Source organism: Eremomyces bilateralis (assembly GCF_010015585.1).
Source record: "Eremomyces bilateralis CBS 781.70 unplaced genomic scaffold P152scaffold_19, whole genome shotgun sequence".
Classification (NCBI taxonomy): Eukaryota; Fungi; Ascomycota; class Dothideomycetes; order Eremomycetales; family Eremomycetaceae; genus Eremomyces; species Eremomyces bilateralis.
The window spans coordinates 364,030-383,949 of NW_022985085.1; the positions used below are offsets into that span (position 1 = coordinate 364,030).

The following is a 19,920-nucleotide window of genomic DNA, read 5'->3' on the forward strand; positions in this document are numbered from 1 at the left end:
ACTGGTTGATCGCCGACCTGAAGGTTGAACTGTATCCATTTTTCCACACTCGAGCAACTTTGCTACATTGGCTCATGACTCGTGGCGACTGACTTTCGCTTGGTGATGGCAATACAGAAAGGTTAATCCAGACCAACATAAAGTGGCTTTTATGCTATTCGATGGACCGATATGACCCGCCCAATGCGAAGGAATATCACCTCATTGCAACCAATCACGAAGGGAATACGGAGACATCTTCCTCCATCGGAGGTTGACAACGAGTCAACGATAAGGCAGTTATTCCACAGCGAATGAGCGGCCCCCGAATTCCAAGACGTTATATGCAATTCCCCAAGCGATGGGATGCTCTGAAGCTCGAAACACGAACCTTGAAAAAATTGTGATAGACGCCCATAAATGCTGACCGTGAGGGTATCGACGTGGAACCCCATGTATTGTACATGTATCGCGTCAAAATCCCCATGCATGTACCTCTCCAAACGCAATCCAACCAACAAGGCCCAGCCACCTCACTTGGTCTCACTCTCCTGGTCCAGCTTCTGTGGATGCTCTTTGTGGTGCCAGTAACTCCGTATTGCTGCAGCAGCGTGTAAGCGATGTCTCCTTGTACGGTCGGCCCACGCGAGTCCTTACCTTGAACACAATATGGACATAGGAAATGGGCTTTCTTCGGTCTCCCACATGCTGGGCACTTCACCAGGAACTTGACATCTTTGAGCGCCTTTCCCGCCAGCTGTCTCATCCGCTTTTTCGAGTGTGTGGTCTTCTTCTTGGGTACGGCACGGAGGACAGAGTCCCATATCTCGCGCAGTATCGCTGATGCTCCAGAGAGAGCTGGTATTAGACTCGGAAGTGCGATCGCAGGAAGGAATTGCCGTGGTGTCGGTGCTCTCGAGGGTGAAATCGGATATCGCGGGGCAATTTGGTGCAATGGGCGTAGCAGATGCCGAAGAAATGGCAAAGGTATGAGAGGTATGGCGGCCATGATGGAGGTTGTTGGTGGACGGTGGAAGAATCGATCGAATGGCTGAAGAAGCCTCAGTGCAATCTCAACAGCACAATATCCAGGCGCAGCTATTCATCGGAGCCCAAGTATGGCGGTTGAGAGATGTGAAGGCAGTCACGAGACCATGAGCTGTCGTAGCAATGGCGTTTCCTTGATGGAGCAGACTCTTTGGATGGGAAGTATCAATCGACAATCGCAAATCCGAAGTTCAACTTTTGGAGATGCTTGGCATGGAACTTTTGAAGGTAGGTGCGCCTTACTCAAAATGGTTTAGCGGCACTGAACCCCCTTTCCTAAACGCGACTTGGACGTCCAACCCCAGAAACTTCGAAAATTCCCCTATCGACCACGTCAACGAGTTACGACTTCACTCTCATACGGAATCCCATTATCCGAATCGTCCTGCGTCAACGTCTTCCATCCATTCGCAGCTCAATCCCCCCAAATCCCCCACAATGGCTACCGTCAACACCCAAGCACCGCAGACCGTGCACCCCAACACCCACGTCGGTTTCGACAGCATCACCTCCCAGATCGAGAAGAAGCTGTTGAAGCGTGGGTTCCAATTCAACGTGATCTGCGTTGGTATGTTGCCTCCAATTCATCCCGAGCTCCAGACCACCCCTCTAACGTCGCGAAGGACAAACCGGCCTGGGTAAGTCCACGCTCATCAACACCATTTTCGCCTCGCACCTCCTCGACAGCAAAGGCCGCCTGGCCCCCGACGAGCCGATCCGCAGCACCACCGACATCCAGACCGTCTCCCACATCGTCGAAGAGAATGGCGTGCGCCTCCGCTTGAACATCGTCGATACCCCGGGCTACGGCGACCTGATCAACAATGACCGCTGCTGGGACCCCATCGTCAAGTACATCAAGGACCAGCACAGCGCGTATCTGCGCAAGGAATTGACCGCCCAGCGTGAGCGGTACTTGCAAGACACCCGGATCCACTGCTGCCTGTTCTTCATCCAGCCGTCCGGCCACGCGTTGAAGCCCATCGACATCGTGGTGCTGAAGAAGCTGTCCGAGTTCGTCAACGTCGTGCCCGTCATTGCGAAGAGCGATAGCTTGACGTTGGAGGAGCGCCAGGCCTTCAAGGAGAGGATACGAGAGGAGTTCACGTTCCACAATGTGCGCATGTATCCGTACGAGAACGAGGAGTACGACCACGAGGAAGTAGTTCTCAACCAGCAGATCAAGGTAGGAAGCACCATCATATTCGACGGCTGCATATGCTAATCCGCTTTCAGAGCATGATCCCGTTTGCCGTCGTCGGCTCGGAAAAGACCATTGTTGTCGGAGGCAAGCAGGTGCGCGGTCGTCAGAACCGCTGGGGTGTCATCAACGGTACGCTTCCCAATAGTCCACCATAACTTAGACCATCCGCTAATATAATTAAACCACAGTCGAGGACGAGTCTCACTGCGAATTCGTCTACCTCCGCGACTTCCTCCTCCGCACCCACCTCCAGGATCTCATTGAGACCACCTCGCAAATCCACTACGAGTCCTTCCGCGCCAAGCAGCTGCTGGCCCTCAAGGAGAGCAGCGCCGTCGGCCACTCCGGCAGCCGCCCCATATCCCCCTCGGCCGACCGCGAGCTGAGCCGGAACTCGCAGCGCATGACCATGTCGAACGGCTACTAAGCGAACGGTTCCCCCTGGCGTGTTTTTTATATTGGGATGGCCTCGCTTCGTACTTTGTGAAAAGCAAACCGAAACAAGCACAGGAGCGCGGCAAAGTTGCTCAAGGGCTCAAGCGATCCGTTTTGTTGGTGATACCAGATCCATATTCCCTTCCTCTATGTTTCTTTTATGTGTGGAGTCTCCTTGAGCATGGCCGAACCGCTGCACGTCGTGGTTTGTTACCGCCCCCTCAAAAAAATATCCCTTGTTTCGAGCGCAGCGAGCTACAGGTGATTGTGCTTCCGGCTGGTAACGGCGAACCGTGCTACCTCGCCATTGACTGGCGAAACGACTCATCCCCCTCGAAAGATTCAAGCTATTTGATCTTGCAGCGTAGGTAGCTTAGTTAATAATTTACGATTACCTTTGAAAATCGCGTGAGAGCTGCCCATGATTGATCGTATTGCAGACATGATGAGAACACGATGGACGTCTGCTGTTCACCTACGCCACTTCATATTCCGAGCATAGATCGGGTATTATCAACTGTGTAATCCACAACTATAAAGCACATTACATGTACGCCTCCATCAACGAAGGCAACTCCTTTTCGACTCGTACCACGTACCCTCAACGTGTAGCTAATATTCCACCACCACCCACCATAATCCCCCGACACAGCATGTCGACTGCCAAAACCTTGTCCCCACTCAGTAGAGTCGCCGACCCGAACTCACCCCAAACGATCCATCCGCTGGCATCCGGCGAGCGAAGTGAAACTCGCCCCCCGCTCTCGCGGAGGTGCTGTAGCGTCGTGAATTGGACGCCGACGAGATCGAGGACATGCGTCCGGCCGACTTGAACGGCGTCATCGTCGCCTGCGGCATCGTCGAAGGAAGCGGGGCAGCCCGAGTAAATGGAAGGGTGTTGCCACGAGTGACCACTGTGGAAGTTAGTATCTCTGATACAATGGCCATGATAAGCTATACCTGATCGTGAAGGGATTTGACGTGTTTCTTGAATGTTGAGGCTGCCCAGGTAAGATCGTGGTGTGCTTTGGAAGGAGAAGTGGTCGGGGACTTGATCGACGTGGTTGTCTAGTACGGGTTCTGAGATGAAGGATAAGGCATTCGCGGATGAGACGAGCTGGCTGGGTATATGTGGAGGCAGTTGCATGGAGCTTGGCCGACTTGGTCTCACAAGTGGTGGCTGAAATCTTGGAGCTGGCCTGGGTTGGTTGAAGAATTCCCTGCTTTGAGGGTATCTCGGTGTCCCAGATATTGATACTAAACCGTGAGGACGCAGTCGTGATGGTGTCTGTGGAACTTTACTATAGCGTTGTATCTGGCTCGATTGCAACCGTGGGGTCACGATGCCGGAGTTTGCAAGCGGTCTTGAATCTTGATAGTGATGATTGAAACTCCTGACACCCCTGATACCCCAGTTAGAAGTTGCCAGTGAGACAGAGCTATAACGTCATACCTAGATGAAACGGAGATACGAGTGCTTGGAGACAGCACATCTCGTAGCCCGTCACTTACCGATTCTCGAACATGTCGACCGCTGGAATAGCCCGAGTCTGCAGGCGATGGGCGACTGGAATGACGACTATGAGGTAGGTGTAGCGTAGCGCTCCCGGAAAATGCCCCCGGGGAAACAATAGCTTGTTCTTTCGTGGCATAAGCGAATGAACTGAGGCGACTGTTTGGCCTGCTAGACTGTGATAGATGCTCGGCTAGGGTCATCGTGCCCGGTCGAGGACGAGCTGTTTGAGGCGGGTAGGTTTCCCCGAGAGCGTTTTCCTCGTGGCCCTGGTACCCGGATTTCGGATGTGATGCTCTGATCTCGTTGGGTGGTTGATGTTGAGGCGGAACAGGAGGTGGAGGCATCATATCTCGACTGAATGTTCTCGAGTTTCTTGATAGAGGGTGCCTCATGGTCTCATCGAGTTCCTCATCCTCTAGTCGTCTCTTCTTATGAGATTGGTGTGTAATAGGATGAGCAAATCGACTGACAGGTCGCTTGAGTAGATGAACTGGATTGGTCGCTGGTAATGTTGCACTGGAGCTCGTTGCTGGATCCGTGAGCGTAGACATTCCAGTTTCTTCGGCAGATCCTTGCTTTATGGCGGTCGATAAGTTCTCCTCTTGCCTATATTTTGTATGCGGGAATTGGCCTCGAAGACAATTTTCATTGCTGTTGCTGGTCAATTCTGCTGGCATCACGCCAAGGCGGAGAAGCTGGGCCTTCAACATTCCATTTTGTCTACAATTGATACATTAGCTCAGAATCCAAACCTTCAGAGGACCAAACTTACTCGACGATGTCTGGGAACTGCGTGAGGTAGTTCTTAATCGTCGTTTCTTTCTCCTTCCAAGATCGGATCTCCTTCTCGCGTTGGTCCAGGTAGGCCATTCTGGACTTCAACTTTCCGTGTTCCGTTCTAAGTTTTAAGTGGGCGATTTCAAGAGCCGCATAATTACTCTTCGCAGAGACTAAGCTCGACTGCAGGTCCTTGAGACTCGTAAGAGCGGATGATCCGAACCGAATGAGTGCTCCATAGTGGAACTAACTACGGTCAACGACTGTTACTATCGCACCATTTGTCGGAAGACTTACATTCAATGCGTGCATCTCAGTATCGTCATTAGGGAGTTTGACAGGAGGTAACTGGAAGAAGACTTTCGGGATCCGCTTGTCGTACTGGCCGTCTCGTGCCCCTTTCACCCCGAACAACTTCTTTCCCGTACTGTCGTTGCGATGGGCTGAGCAGAAAGGGCAAGGAGCGACAGGAGCTTCACCATCACGATGAAAAGGCGCACCTGGATCGTCAGCAGTTGTGACGGATTGCAGACAGGATATGGCCCGAGACAAGACACACCTCCGCCCTCAAGATGCTCGCTACATGTGATATGCGCGCATTCCGTAAACCATAACTTCGTTGCAATATCGTAGGCTGGATTCACCGATCCATCCCGTTGCGCATCAATCGCCTCGTACACTTCCGTGAGGGTTTTGTTGCAGATTGAGCAACTGAAGATCAATTCCAGCGGGTGCGCTGTCGTCGGGCTTTGATCTTCCCCTTCCATATCCGCGTATAGGCCCTGAAGGAGTGACAGTGCCACCGCAATTCAAACCTGAATCTTAAAATCTTAAAATATGCCTTGGATGAGAAGTTGAAAGTGTTCATGATCGCCTGTGTGGTTGCATCACGTGTTGTATAAGTTGAGAAGGAACGACACTGGAGGATACTGCAGTTTGCTGCGAGCATACCTACCGTACCTTAACTGTGTGGTCGAAATGATAGAATTCAGAAATACATCAGTTGAACGATAATTTGAGGACTGGGACTAGGATGGCTGGAAGAACTACGAGGGACAATTGACACAATCAAAGGGGGACCCGAAACATCGTACAGATGGAATGTTAATCTTCCGTACGTTACCATAACCACGAGATCACCTCAGTATTTACTGACTTCAAATGGAAAGGGATAGTTGAGGTGGCGGTAATCTCTTTGCAAGAAGCAGATATATACAGAAGTCGCTTCTTCCCGAACGAAGCCACCCGTACGCCGATCTAGACTGAATGGCTATGCAAACGATCTGCAAGGATAGCTGCTGAAAGTCCAATGTTAGCGATGTTCCTGGAACCACCCCATTCGACTTTAGAGATTGCCACTATATCAACTCACCTAGTGTCATATCCTTGCTCTGCCTCCGCCAACAACCGGTAATCCTTTGCTCCCACATTCCCCGTTGTTGGATGCATGTTCGTTGGCATTGGCGGCAGTCCACCGGCTTCCAACACGTCCGCTACCGCTTTATCCTTCCCTTGGAAGAACGCCGCCAACCCCTTTTCCCCCGCCTTCAGTTCCACCAGCTGCTTCTGCCCCGCATCACCGATGAGGAGGACATCCTCTTTGGGCGCCGCCTTGCTGCCAACCGTCAACAGCCCCACGACATCGGCGGGCTTCACAACACTGAGTCGCGCATATCCTCGGCGAACGTCTCGCTTCCAGTATGGATTGTCCGCCAGGTCCGCAGCAGGAACGGTAACCGGGTCGTCGTATGTATTCGGATCGTTGGCTCCCGGGGGCGGGTTGCGGAATTGAGGGTTCAGCGGAACACCGGTCGATCGGTCGGGGTCAATGGCGAGCCATTTGTTGATCCAGGCACCAATACCACGAGGTTGGACGGTGTATTTCTACGCATCGGGATGACGAAGATCAGCTTGATATCACGTTCGGGGGAAGGTGAGACGGGTGCATACGTAAAAAGTGGATGTCACTTTGCCTGAAGGCGGCATCGTGAATACCAGATCAGCTGTTTGACGGTGAAACTGACCGGACTCGTGCAATTCAGATGCAATTGACCTTCAAGGTTGGTACGGATCGATGGATTCGACGATACAGGTGTGAGTATGGGAGAGGATCGGATGGACGCACGTGACCATGACATCCCCGTGGGCGACTTGGCAACAAAACCGTTTTCAGCCTGAGGCAACTTTTGATTGTTTAAGCAACAATTCCTAAGCAACAATTCCCCACCAAATCATCAATCACGTGCAGCTGGCATGTCTCTCCTTCCTCCATCCATCGAGTTCCATGGCGATGATGCGACGCTCAGCGACAGCTGCTCTCCGCTGCTGCTTTGATTACGATTCCCTCATCTCGACATGCGACACTTCTAATTTCCCTGTTCACTCCTCCTCGTCCTCCTTGGATTTTCCTTCTATTGTCTTCTTTATTTACTTCTTCTACACTTGGGTGTCTTGCTATATTCATTTCCCTTTTCTTTATCCTTCGCTTTCACTGTGAACGTCGCTGACCAGTCATACCGTCGTTTACCACCCGCTCATCCTCGTCCATTCGTCATCAATACTTAGGCTTCCGAGTCTCACCGTCCAGCACCCGGTGGCATACATACGCTCTACAACACCTTACATCGCGGACAACGGCCACTGCCCGCTGCCCAATATGGCTATCAATCCTAAACTGCAAGAGCTGGACTTGCCAGGCCTCCAAACCGCTGCTGGTATACCTGAAGAAGACGATACCTTGGAACAATCAGTGGAGTCGCCCACGACGCTCAACCCTCCAGCTCGTCTTGCCTCACGCTTCTATCACTCGTCATCCGCTCGCCGAAAGTCCTCAGCCGCTTCTTCTCGCAGGAACTCCATATCGTCCACCCACTCCCATCAATCGAACCGTTCGTACCGAGGCACCAACTGTCAAAGCAATCATGTCGCTCAACATCTCCGTCGCGCTTCTATCATAGAGAGCCGCAAAGCTCGTCTTGCGGATCGAGCTGCACATGCCGAACAAGTCCGGCTACGTGCCGCATTGGCCAAGGCTGCGACTCGCGCTTCAAACAGCGAAGAACGAGCCCTCGCCGCCCAGCACGCGCGTGAGAAGCACCTCGCACAGGTCGCCGCTGCATGCGCCGAGGAGGTCAAACGCGCAAAGAAGGTAGCGGAGGAGATGAAAGAGCGAAAAGCAGCGGAAGAGCAGAGATATCGGTTGGAGATGGAGGAGAAGCATGCAGAGGCGGAAAGAAGGCGTGCGGAGTATAAGAAAAATATGAGGAGACCTCGTACCGCCAGTGTACCTGCCACTGATGCAAAGAAGGAGCTTGCATCTGGTACTCAGTCACCCAAGAGACTGAGTGACCTGACGGCCGCGGCCACGATTCAGGAAGCCTGGAGAAGGAACCGCCGGAGAAGAGCGCTGGAAGCTTTCGTCGGGCTCGGCCTTACGGTTGAAAAATCGCAAGAAGCGAGCTTCGATGACATATCGACAGTCCTTGCAGACGACAAAGTGGTGAATAACACTATCCGCGTCCTGGAGATCTTCAACTTGGATGCAGCGGATGACAAGACAACGGTCCCGACGCGGACATTCCTAAGCGCCTATCTAATACTCGGTCACCCGGCATCAGTTCTAAGCAGAGATGGTGCCCAAGAACAAGACCTTATCAACAAAGCAAAAGACCTTATGATCTGCTTTGAAGCGGCGGTTTTGAAAGCGATGGAATCGAGCCGCTACATGCCGACTCCGACCCAATTGGAACATTTGTCGTTCGCCTTCACGGCTTACCGGCAATCTTTTGGCGATTGGAAGGCTCGCGACTCCTCTGCACTCATCGAAGCGATGGTCGCTTCCTTTGTTAACCTCGACGCCATATGGCAATCCGTGAAAGACTACACGGATGGCGAAGTGGCTGCCGATTACCGCGAAGGTATTCGAGAAAATCAAGTCATTCTTCTAAGCAAAATCCGAAAACTGGCTGGCCCTGATAAAACTCATAATCTCATCAAGCGAGCGATCAGAGAAAGCCGAAGAGCTCGGCCACGACCGAAACCCCTTGGCGACACTCGCCCTAGGGTTGATGTGGACACCGAGGCGGAGAGTTCCAGGGAACAAGCTACGCCGTCGCATTCACCGGAAGCGACTCATTTGATATCGGCGAGCGGCGCGGAAACTCATGATGAACTCCAGCCGTCAAATTCATTCGGGAACTTGTTCTCGCTTCTTCCAACCAACCGTAAACTTGTCCACGAACTTGCCATCAACAAAGAATATCGGATTGAACCCTCACCTCAATCCGATTTCCGTCACGTTTTCAGCCGACAACTATGCGATGATATGAAACGCGGTTTCGAGCAAGGTGAAGGTAACCTATGGACGGTCTCGATGGCCGAAAACATTCGAGGCAAACTATTGCGACTCCTCCGAGAGGGCAACTCGATGTATAACCTGATCTCCGAGGCGCTCGATCCTTCCTGGGTTGAAAGCCAATGCAACGCGGGAAATTTCTCCTATGAGAAGTTCTTCAAGTTCATGGCGGACATCCTCCCTCGACTCTGTGCGCCGTTCCGAGACGGGGAAGTCAAGGAGTTGGTGAACGAGCTGCTGGCGCCTGGTGATTTAGGTGAAATGATCGAGAAGGTTTTCAAACTCCTCCGGACAATTGATCTCCTCTCGCTGGATCATGCGAACTTCATGCTGACAACTGCTGTCCCTTCGCTCATTGCGGAATCGGCAGGCTATGAACAACGCATGTTCCGACAAGATCTAGAATCCGGAAAGGTTACTCTCGCACAGACTAAACGTTGGTGGCACAACGCCAGCGTTAACCTGTTTACGGAATTTGACCGCCGCGATCCGGATGCAGTCGGCGGGCCAAATAACCGGCCGACCATGCAACGTATCTATGCGCGAGGTCTTGTCGATCTCTCCGTCGCCGTCCCCTCCCTCCGTGGCGACGAACTCCCCGAAACCCTTTCCTTTGACCAGGACCGCATTGTGCGCATCCGCGCGGACACTGTGCGTATTACTACCATCGGCGCGATGTTGCTCACCGCCAAAAACCTGCTCAAGCGCGACGTGCGCAGCCAATGGCGGCCCGAAGCCAACCGGATCTGGGATCTGCTGAAAAACTCGGGCCACACCTCGATGACGGTTTCATCTTCTCTCCCATCCCCCCCTCCCTCGCCATCTTCATCCGCCGCGCCATCGGCACTGGCGAACTCCATCCTGCAAATCCTCACCTCCGCTCATCCCATGCCCACGTCTTCTCAATCCACCCTCCTCGCGACGGTCACCCGTCACCTCACCCAAGCCGCTTCGGGCCGGCTTACTGACCCGGTGTTGAAAGTCCTCTTCTCGCGCCTCCGGGCCCACATATTCGCGCGCGTCGCCGCGAGCAGCTCGGGCGAGCGTGTACGGAGAGCCGCGACGGCTGGAGAGGGGCTCAGCAGCAGCGGTCTGGGCGAGTTTGTGGAGCGGGTGGAAGGACTGGTCGAGGAGCTTGGGCGGGTGACGAAGGTGGACTGGGCAGGGCATGCGGAGTGGTACGAGCAGCTAGTCCGGGAGGTGGAGGAGGGTGCAGAACGGGAGGCGAAGGGCGAGAGTCCGCTCAGTTAAGGAATGGAAGTGTAACGAACATGCATGGCGTTGAGGTATTTGGGTGGACGATCATGGGGGATGATGGGCGCTCTCTTAGAGGAGGCACGACGATGCTTCCACGCATTCTTTGCATACCCCCTCGGCGTTCTTGGATATCATGCTACGTGGATGGCTGTTCATATACGCGGATATATATGGGGTTGACGACCTGTACGTCGCCGTCGCTTGGTCCGGCAGTCAATACAGACTTGCAATCATTTCCACGATACACTGGGCCTGAGCGTCTGTCGGAGCGTCTGTGCATTGTTCGTCGGATTTCCCCGCATTCCCCAGATTTCGTGCGGGTCGGGAGCTGGAGATTGTGCTCGTCATGTTGTACAAACGTCGTTGGAGTCTCTCCAGCTGGGACAAGACGGTGGACGATTCTAGCCATCCCTTGTCTGAGAGTACCTGGTACCTTGCTTGAACATGATGCCATACCAATCCTTCGTGTCTGCGGTATTTAGTACTCGGGCAGGTTGCTAACCTGTCAAGTCCACGATGCCTCGTGACCATCTATCGAATGAGATCCACTAGGACGTTACAAACGAATGACGCATATGCTGATCAATACTGTACCTTGTTGACTTTCCCGCGTGTCAAGTTCGGGGATGAGGTGAATAAGTACTTAACAACTTATCTTTATCTCTCCTGGATATATTCCTTGGGATAGTTGATCGGTTCTATTGCTGTAGATTCTATAGCACTAATGGCCTTGTGTTCCTCTATTAATCTGAAAGTGCAATAGATGAACCTCATCCATGTTCTTTCCAAATCTCCTCAACCCCAAGCCTCGATAGTCGATGTCACGTTGTGGTTTCCTAGACTGGTACATTTCCCCGGGTATGATCCGTTGGGTGCATCCAGGGTTATCATTTCGCGCCAACCAGAATGCTGCCCACCAATGCCAATTAGGCACAGTACCTAGCTAGTTAGAAAGACGTCAAGACTCAAGACACTGGCGCTGAAGCTTAACTTGGCCTCTCTTGCAATCTTGCTATCGTAGGCATCTCTTCAGTTTAGGTGTCTTAGAAAATCTTAAGAGCAACGGGAAATTCCCTACGGACGGGTTTCTGGCTTGGGAATCGTTGCCCGTCCTCCGATACCGCGGCAGAAACTGATAAGAAAGCGGCGATTTCCAATGGGTTGACTGACACGATCCGCATCGCGCCTATCTTCATCTCCCTCCCTTTGTAGAGCAATATCACAACCAAAGTCATGGCAGTCCTCCGTGTGGTCCCAGGGCATTCTCGGTCCCGCTTCCTTACCGTTGAGGCTTTGGAGAATCCTGTGGAGTAATTAGGGAGGCAAATGATACTGTGGGTAGAGATAGAACAGATTATGGAGTCTGCTTGAAACCGGGGGCTCTGTTAGTTACGGTATTTAATCGCAAGATGTTAGTGATGCATCTTGTGTAGGTAGTAGGCAATGCTTGTGGTCACTCGTGGCCGCATTATTCGGACCTTCGGATGTCTTTCAGACCCACGGTATGCCTCAACATAGCAATTGTTGGTTCGCCGTCCCAGCCAAACCGTTGCCGTACTTCAAGCTCTAACGGTCACTACTCAAGGTCGATCGCCAAGCCGTTCCTGTCACATACTAGGGTTCCATTTCGCTGAGGCAGATAGAATTGGCAATGATTTTCTTCATGGCTCCTCGCGGTTCGGAACTAGCTGGCTTTCATCCATTGTCTTGGAATCGTGGTGGTCGAATGTGCACCGAAATCGGGTTCATCGACGTCATAACTTCGTTCCCAGATATCTGGATAGTCTCAATGATTCCCTGTCCTGAAGGTGGTGAGTTTCAAGATTTGGTGGTTCCGAAGCTCCCTATCGGTCGGATGAGGCGACGTTGATTGAGACTTGCCACCCGGTTTCGGTGCCTCCATATTCGGGGAAGGTTCGGATGGTATTGTTGAACAATTCCCCTCTTGACCAGCTTCTTCGGTTCCTTGGGACAAGCGGAACCGTATTTTGTTAAGCAGCCACGCACTATCCATTCCGACTCAGCCAACCATGCGATTTGCATCGCTTATCTATTCGTGCCATGGTTAATCGGTCCCTGGTTGCGAATGCGTGCTAGGGGCAGTCAGATGATGCCGGCATTCTGGACAACGGATACGGCTGGTTGATAACTACCATATCGCAGTAGAATTATGATCGCCTCAATACTAGTATATAGAATCGATGCTTCCCTTGCTCTTTTGCTCACTGCGCGCTACACCGTACGTGTATTGTACGCCTATCCTCTTCCTTGACAGATTCAAGGCGGCCTCGCCTCGTGGGTTTGAACCCACCACCTGAAGCTGCATCAACTATTATCAGTGCGGAAATCCGGAATTTTGTTCAAGCACCCATAGGAATTCAGAAATCGAGCGTCTGAATCCCAATGGCCGACGTCGCTACCTACATCGATGAGGAGAAAGACCTGGCGATGACCCCGCGCACTTTGTCCCCGGAAAATAACGACGGTGAGGTGGTCATCCCCGGGCAGAAATTGCCCGGGTTTTGGTGGCAGCGTTGGGGACAAGGATTGAATCTGAAGGATCAATTCGCTCATGAAGAGCATCAAGCGGTGAAGTACAAAGTCCTGGAATGGTGGTAAGTGAACAATGGGAAATTAGTATTTGGCAAAAGCTGACTCGAAGATTAGGCAGGTCGGAGCGTGTATGGCCTCTTCTCCGCTACAAGCATGAAATCGAAGGAAACTGACTGATATTCAGTGATGATCGCGGAAACGATTTCGTTAGGCATTCTATCGCTGCCACAAGCCGTAGCCGCTCTTGGCATGATTCCGTAAGTGCTTCGCCATGCGGCCGTATTCCGATTGCTAACCTGTTCAGAGGCCTGGTCTTCATCTTCGTTATGGGAGGACTGGCCTGGATCACAGGCAATGAATACGGCAAACTGAAACTCAAGTACCCAGGCATCTGCGACGTGGCTGACTCTGGATACATGCTATTTGGGCGATTCGGATGGTACCTTTTCTCGATCGCTCAACTGGTGGTCTTCGTGTTCATCATGGCGGCACATATCACATCCTTCTCGATCATGATGAATGTTGTCACAGAGCACGGAGCTTGCTCGATTCTGTTTGCTCTGACGGGCTTCGGGGTCTCTTTTATCCTGGCTCTTCCACGGACGCTGAAGTCGCAATCGATCTTCTCCTTCGTGTCATGCGTATCCGTCACCGCCGCTGTGATTATCACCATGATCAGCGTCGGGGTGACCAAACCAAATCCGAACAATTTCCAGTGGGCCAACACGGCCAGCGACTTTCCGCATGCCATGGTTGCACTGCTGAACATCATCATGGCATATTCAGGACATGTTGCCTACTTTGGCTTTACCTCCGAATTGAGGGAGCCAAAGGATTTTTGGAAGTCCTTGACTATGTTACTGGGCAGTTCGTCGGTATTATATATCGTGACTGGCTGCGTAATATATTATTATGTCGGAACGGGAGTGCCATCCCCAGCTCTGGGGGCTGCGTCTCCGCTTGTCCGCAAGATTGCATATGGAATCGCCGTCCCGACCATTGTCGTTGCCGGCGTTATCAATGGGCATGTTGCATCGAAGCACGTTTACCTTCGAGTTTGGCGCGAAACCAGCGTCCCGCATGAGAGGACTTTCAAGTCATGGTCGAGCTGGGTCGGGATCGTCTTTGCTCTTTGGGTGCTGGCATGGATCATTGCAGAAGCAATCCCGAACTTCCATCACCTCCTAGCGCTCGTGAGCGCATTGTTCTGCGGATGGTTCAGTTTCGGTATCACCGGGTTCTTCTACCTGTACCGTAACTGGGAAGACATCAGGCAAGGCAAAAGGAAGCTGGGGGTGGTGTTCAACATCGGAATCGTCATTATGGGTTTCTTGATCGTGAGTCCATCAATCTTTGGGTCTGGCCCGCGCTAACAGTTGCCCAGTGCATTCTCGGTCTTTATGCATCCATAACAACTCTGAGCCAAGGCGAGGGTGGATCGCCTTTCTCCTGTGCGGACAACGCTGATGAATAGGGGGCCTAAGAGGGGTCCTCGTCGCCACGAGAGGCGTGGGAGCTGACTGCTCGATTCCGATTTGCTTTGATGCAGCGTTTAGCGATGATACCCTATGTGTCGATTAGGAATGGCTCGTCCTGTGATCCGGGTGGTCACACGGGAGAAGCTCATGTACATCCGGCGAAGTAGATCTTCAATTTAGCCGATATGAAAGGGAAAATAGACAATCGTCGAGAGTATGTCAACGTCCGTGATCAGGTTCCTGCCCAACGATATCATTTCCTGGCTCTTATCACAAACTCGTGTCTTCTCAATGGTCCTTGACGACCGCAGAAGATGGCCGTGGGTAGGGAATGACAATCTGTTCGAGACTTAAGGATACATAATTACACGGGTCATGTCTCTAAAGGGATGGTAAGAATTCCCAAGATATTGAAGCCGAGGTCTGGTACCTGGAGCAATGCAAGGTTCGAGTAAAAGGTAGATACGGAAGATCTTGCTGCAGGGGAGATAGATCATTGGTGGGTTAAATATTGCGCGGTACAGGCCGGCGGCGGACGAGCCAACAGCGGGGCCATCTCTCCGAATTCTGTGAGAATCCAAGCATTGTCGTCTTTGTTCATCATGTCAAAGCGAAGCAGAGTCCTTTGGCCTCGTCATGATTGGAGCAAGCGGGTTTCAGTAGCCCTTTCATGCTCCAGGCGCGAAATCCTGAAGTTCTGCCGCCCAAAATGGCTCCCAGGCCCCCTTGGAAATGGCCGGCTGTATCATTGCCCATCCCACTGTTAGGGTAACATTGTCTGCAATCATTGCCTTTGAATGAGACAGGATGCGGATCAATTCTGCCATTTACACCCCTTGCTCTGCTTATTTGCTTTGCCATTGCTATCAATCACGCCGTTGAGCCCTTGGAAGCGGTGATTGGTGCCTTGCACACTCCATACCCGGGCCATCTCATCCCTCCTGCGGTACCTTTGCTCTGCGACAACTCTTCGAACACTACGATTTTGGCAAATTTCTCGACGGGAACTATAGACCTACCAGAAGAAAGCTTCGAATTGGTACCGAAGAGAAGGACCGACGCTGCGTTGGCGATGCACCAACCCAGACCAGACTCGTACTTCATCAAGACCGTCTTATCACCTCCCTCGACCTATAGGCCTGTATAGTGCCGCCAAATCCGAAGTATTCGAAACCATGGTCACGATCGCCGAACCGCCTATGATGACCAGTATCGTACCTCCCGAACCCTCCGAACCCGTCGGACCCGATAGCATCACAAACCGCAAAACCAATGGGGTTATTGAGGTTCAGGAAATCGATGTTCCTGAGAAGCCGTCGCTGTTAGTCTTGATAGAGGACGGGCAAGACGAAATTCTCAGTATAGTGGCTGATGTGCTCGGGCAGCCATGTTGTCTGGTCTCATCGTGTGATACGGTCCAGCAGGAACCATATCATACAGTCCTCGGTCTTCATAGCAAACTCGTCGCAGCGGATGTCCGAAGCTTAGCACCGAGCAGGACGGTCATCCATACTCATTGCGTGGATAATCCAGTCGAAAGTGACCCGGCTCTCTCACAGATATGTGATTATGAGTATTTGTACTCTATGACCCCGTATCTGAGGAGAGATGTAGCACGATTCCTCGGATTTATCCTCGGCCAGATAGGCCACCATCGAGATTTGACGAAGAAGAAACGAACCACTCTGATTTCAACCACATTTCCAGACGTCCATGCTGCTCTTCCCAACCTGGACATCCTTTCTGTCGGAGCGGACGCTGTCGAACTAAGAGTGGATCTCCTCAAAGAACCACTTCCGGATGGGACCTTCCGAGATGTCCCAAGCCTCAAGTTCGTCGGGGAGCAGCTTATGACGCTACGGCAACGTACCGAACTGCCCATTATATATACGACTAGGTGTACGAAAGAAAACGGCCGTTTCCCTATGGATGAGCCGAACCTGTTCCTGACATATCTATACCGAGCGATACAGTGGGGTTGCGAATACATCGATGTCGAGTTGTGGCTACCAGAAGACATTCGACGCACTCTGTCCGAGAGGAAGGGAAACAGCAAGATCATCTCGGCATTCCACGACTTTTCGGGGACCTTTAGATGGACTGCACCCGAAGCAGAAGAACTATTTCGCCACGGAGCTGTGTATGGAGACGTGGTGAAAATGATCGCCCTCACCAACACGGTGCAGGAGAACTACGAGCTGGAGTACTTCCGGTCCACCATACAATCGAGATACCCGCATCCTCCTCTTTCAGCGCTCAACATGGGTTCCACCGGCCAGCTTTCTCGAACATTGAACAAAGTCTTCACTCCGATCACCCACCCCCTCCTTCCCATGATTGCCGCACCCGGCCAGCTTTCGGCAGCGGAAATCAATGCGGCACTTCACACCATGGGACAACTGCCACGACGCGATATCTATGGTATCGTGTCAGCACGAGCTGCAACAAGAGCTGTCTTTTTTGAGAAGTGCTTCAATGAGCTCGGTCTTCCTCACGTTTTCACCTTTGTTGAACGCGGTCCGATAACTAGACATGCTGTCAATATCTCCTCGGTAGTTCACCGTCCCTTGTTTGGCGGGGCATACCTTAATCCACCGTTAGCTGTATCACATGCCTCATATCTGCCGCAACTCTCTCCGGCTGCCAGAGCAATCGGCCAGGTGGACACGGTCGTCCTATCAAAGACGCTTTTGGCCACAACTTCACTCGCAGTCGGACAACCTGGGATGGAAGGAAGCTCCTTTGTTGGCGACAACTGCACCTGGAAGGGGATTCGAGCGACTCTAACCCACGACTTTGTCCCCAGCGCATACCGCGGCCGCGCTGCTCTGCTCCTCGCTTCGGACGAGTCGTCCGCGACCCCCGCCATATTCGCCCTGAAGTCCTTGGCTATTGGCCCCATCTACACCGTCGGCTTCACCATCAAGGCCACACAGACTCAGGGGCAGGAAGTCCTTGGCGTCGGACTAGGTGCTGGTTTGCAGCCTGTCCGCTCGGTCGAGGATGTCAAACGACTTGAGCGACCATTCGCTATCATCAGTGCCTTGCCTGGAGATAAAGGTGCCTTGGTTGCACCATTGCTGCGGCATTACGGGCCTGTCAAGACGGATGAGAGCTCAAGAGGCACGGCAGGCAAAGTGTTTGTCGACTTGGTAGGTGGGACAGGGAGCCGCAGGGAGCGGGATAAGGACCCCGTGGCCGTGGCAGCAAGCCTTGGCTGGTCTGCATATGGGGTTGCGGATGTGGCTGCTTGGACAACGGTTGAGACGTTGCGGCTACTTGTGGGACAGAATGTGCCGTTTGATTTTGTGAGGTTCGCCAGTGGACGAGGGGTGTACTGATTGATTGACCCTTGTGGTACCTCTTATATGTATTTCCGGGTGCTTACATCTCGCGTGAACGGCATGCTACGGCTGGGTTTTGCTGGATTAGGAAGATCGAGGTGTCGAGGGGGCTTACCACATAGATTCCCGGCTCATTCACAGGGAGTTGTTCGTATTCAAGTGTTGTACTCGTCCAGGAGGATGGAGTCATGGCGACGTAATGCTATATGAACCATGACATGAATGTGTACAACGACATGCAATTTGATAGCTTGTAAAGTCTCCGGTTAAGTTAGGAGCATCACCACTAGTTAATTGAAACTGAAATCCGGCAAACGATATTCTGCTCACTGAAGTTCGGCCTCCAACATCAGTGTCCTGATCTCACCCGCACCCATTCCACCCTTCCTGTAGAAGCCGCAAGTCCAGGTATCCCGTCCGCAGTTTGAGTTCGTGTGACAATATCAGGCCCAGCTGACAGATGATGGTGCTTCTCAAGCTTCATATATAAATATGTACCTTACCCTTTTACGGTTGTCTCATGATTCCACTTTCCAGGCATCGCTTGACACGTTCCCGCCGCGATTTGAATCGGATCGCCCGATCACTGCCGCTTATGATGGAAGCTTTCATTTGTCCACTGCACATTAGGCCTTGCCGGATACGCCACTGGATGGTTGAAACCAGGCTATTGTTTGGCAGAGACGTTGTGTATCCACCAGGCAAGAAACGCCTTACGAGCACCCATCAACAATTCAACATTTATTCGCTCGGTTATGCAAGATTCCCTTCCTCGATCATATTGTTTGGATGAAATTATCGATATCTAAAATACCTTTTCATTCCTGTCTTGTGGATGTACGTACGTTGCAGGGAAGCTGGAGGAATGAGGCCTGATTGTCAATAAATAGTGTCTCTGCTATCATAGGCTTGACGCAGCGGTGACCCGTAGATCATCAGATACTAGCGACCATTGACCATTCGAAGGCTATTGAGCAAGTGCCCCATATCAAAGGTATTATATCTTGCCGTCAAGGATGCTAGGCTGTGTACTTCGCTGTATAATTAAGGACAAATGACTGACTAACTCGCAATCTAGTGAAGCGAATGAATGCACTCCTTGCATACGGTACGTAACTCTTCCTGCGAGATATAAACGAGTCTCTCAATTCAAGAAAGGTCCTGGGGGGAACCTGTTCACAGGTCAGCAGTTTCCCAGTTTCACCATCGACGGGCACCAAGTATCGACCTAACGGTTGAAAGCTGTTGCTCCCGTTCCCAGCATCGTCCCCATTGGACTGTCATCTGCCCGATTGAACTAGTATTGCGGAGTGCAGACGGAGAGCCCCCAACCCGCTTGACATGGAGCCTCCAGCCTTCGGGTCTCCAGGACCCAGGTGCACCTTTACTCTGCACGAAATCCTGTTCTACCAGCGCCACCAGAACGAGGAACGGTTCCTGGCAGGCATCACGCGTTTCGAACATCGTACCCAGGATACGAGCGCCGTGGTGCCTTTTTCGGGTAATCATCGTCTATTCATTTCAATATCGAATTGGTGGCATGAGACTTGACTAGGAACCCAGGTTAACCTGGCATCTCCTTGATGTCTGTGACACCCGAGCACTTGTGGGAGAGTGAGGTTTGTATAAGATAGATGCAAAGAAATTACGGGAGGGTGCTGGGGCGTGCTACAAAAATGCGAGGCAGCATGTAGGTGAACGCCCAAGTTCCTGTTGGTTCTTTCAGGAGCCTTTTGTATGCAGGATACTCTACGATACCTGGCATTTCATCTCCACCTCCCGTCTGATGTTTACTCGACAGGATGGGCATCTACGGTAGCGTGCCGCAGGCATGACCATGGACCAGAGAAATGGTTATTAAATTGAACGTCGACATTAGTCGACAGTGCATGGCTTGGTCAAGAAGCTTGATCGGAGAGGGGGTCCCTCGTCTCCTCGACCGATGACCGAAATCGTCATGGCGCCTGTGAACGTCC

The 19,920-nt window shown here is 52.1% G+C and overlaps 8 protein-coding genes across 8 annotated transcripts; 4 read left to right on the top strand and 4 right to left on the bottom strand.

Moving 5' to 3' along the window:
- Positions 1–604: 604 nt before the first annotated feature.
- On the bottom strand, positions 605–871 carry P152DRAFT_373490 (uncharacterized protein; the record flags this gene model as incomplete). The annotated part of the gene is made up of 1 exon (XM_033675561.1): positions 605–871. A coding segment is annotated over one exon (267 nt), but the record flags the coding sequence as incomplete, so codon positions are not given.
- A 593-nt stretch (positions 872–1,464) lies between these two features.
- On the top strand, positions 1,465–2,657 carry P152DRAFT_401822 (septin; the record flags this gene model as incomplete). Its single annotated transcript, XM_033676630.1, has 4 exons — positions 1,465–1,594; positions 1,650–2,212; positions 2,263–2,359; positions 2,419–2,657. The coding sequence occupies 4 exons, from the start codon at positions 1,465–1,467 to the stop codon at positions 2,655–2,657; spliced, it is 1,029 nt and encodes a 342-aa protein (XP_033531917.1).
- A 485-nt stretch (positions 2,658–3,142) lies between these two features.
- Positions 3,143–6,002, bottom strand: P152DRAFT_107272 (uncharacterized protein). Its single transcript, XM_033673595.1, has 6 exons — positions 5,518–6,002; positions 5,256–5,458; positions 4,954–5,204; positions 4,119–4,901; positions 3,626–4,068; positions 3,143–3,579 (listed from the first exon to the last, which is right to left on the bottom strand). The coding sequence occupies exons 1-6, from the start codon at positions 5,723–5,725 to the stop codon at positions 3,347–3,349; spliced, it is 2,121 nt and encodes a 706-aa protein (XP_033531918.1). The 5' UTR covers positions 5,726–6,002; the 3' UTR covers positions 3,143–3,346.
- Positions 6,003–6,326: 324 nt separating this feature from the next.
- P152DRAFT_451373 (21 kDa subunit of NADH dehydrogenase) lies at positions 6,327–6,944 on the bottom strand (the record flags this gene model as incomplete). Its single annotated transcript, XM_033678224.1, has 2 exons — positions 6,327–6,842; positions 6,909–6,944. 2 exons carry the CDS (start codon positions 6,942–6,944, stop codon positions 6,327–6,329), a joined length of 552 nt encoding a protein of 183 aa, XP_033531919.1.
- Positions 6,945–7,674: 730 nt separating this feature from the next.
- Positions 7,675–10,536, top strand: P152DRAFT_376455 (uncharacterized protein; the record flags this gene model as incomplete). Its single annotated transcript, XM_033675623.1, has 1 exon — positions 7,675–10,536. A coding segment is annotated over one exon (2,862 nt), but the record flags the coding sequence as incomplete, so codon positions are not given.
- Positions 10,537–12,972: 2,436 nt separating this feature from the next.
- Positions 12,973–15,052, top strand: P152DRAFT_516157 (uncharacterized protein; the record flags this gene model as incomplete). The annotated part of the gene is made up of 5 exons (XM_033682932.1): positions 12,973–13,184; positions 13,237–13,250; positions 13,307–13,379; positions 13,427–14,459; positions 14,507–15,052. The coding sequence occupies 5 exons, from the start codon at positions 12,973–12,975 to the stop codon at positions 14,594–14,596; spliced, it is 1,422 nt and encodes a 473-aa protein (XP_033531921.1). The 3' UTR covers positions 14,597–15,052.
- Positions 15,053–15,802: 750 nt separating this feature from the next.
- P152DRAFT_467975 (aldolase) lies at positions 15,803–18,967 on the top strand (the record flags this gene model as incomplete). Its single annotated transcript, XM_033680803.1, has 2 exons — positions 15,803–17,908; positions 18,911–18,967. 2 exons carry the CDS (start codon positions 15,803–15,805, stop codon positions 18,965–18,967), a joined length of 2,163 nt encoding a protein of 720 aa, XP_033531922.1.
- A 1-nt stretch (position 18,968) lies between these two features.
- P152DRAFT_107412 (uncharacterized protein) lies at positions 18,969–19,603 on the bottom strand. The gene is made up of 2 exons (XM_033673596.1): positions 19,173–19,603; positions 18,969–19,116 (listed from the first exon to the last, which is right to left on the bottom strand). Exons 1-2 carry the CDS (start codon positions 19,451–19,453, stop codon positions 19,089–19,091), a joined length of 309 nt encoding a protein of 102 aa, XP_033531923.1. The 5' UTR covers positions 19,454–19,603; the 3' UTR covers positions 18,969–19,088.
- Positions 19,604–19,920: the final 317 nt, after the last annotated feature.

What these genes read in the sequence shown, in the direction of transcription:
- P152DRAFT_107412 (XM_033673596.1), bottom strand. Translation starts at nt 19,453, where the DNA reads ATGATTACCCGAAAAAGGCACCACGGCGCTCGTATCCTGGGTACGATG. An exon ending in CAACAGCTTTCAACCGTTAG is followed by an intron (nt 19,117 to 19,172) that starts GTCGATACTTGG and finishes ACCTGTGAACAG; the next exon opens with GTTCCCCCCAGGACCTTTCT.
- P152DRAFT_107272 (XM_033673595.1), bottom strand. Translation starts at nt 5,725, where the DNA reads ATGGAAGGGGAAGATCAAAGCCCGACGACAGCGCACCCGCTGGAATTG. An exon ending in CAGTTCCCAGACATCGTCGA is followed by an intron (nt 4,902 to 4,953) that starts GTAAGTTTGGTC and finishes TATCAATTGTAG; the next exon opens with ACAAAATGGAATGTTGAAGG. An exon ending in CGTATCTCCGTTTCATCTAG is followed by an intron (nt 4,069 to 4,118) that starts GTATGACGTTAT and finishes CTGGGGTATCAG; the next exon opens with GGGTGTCAGGAGTTTCAATC.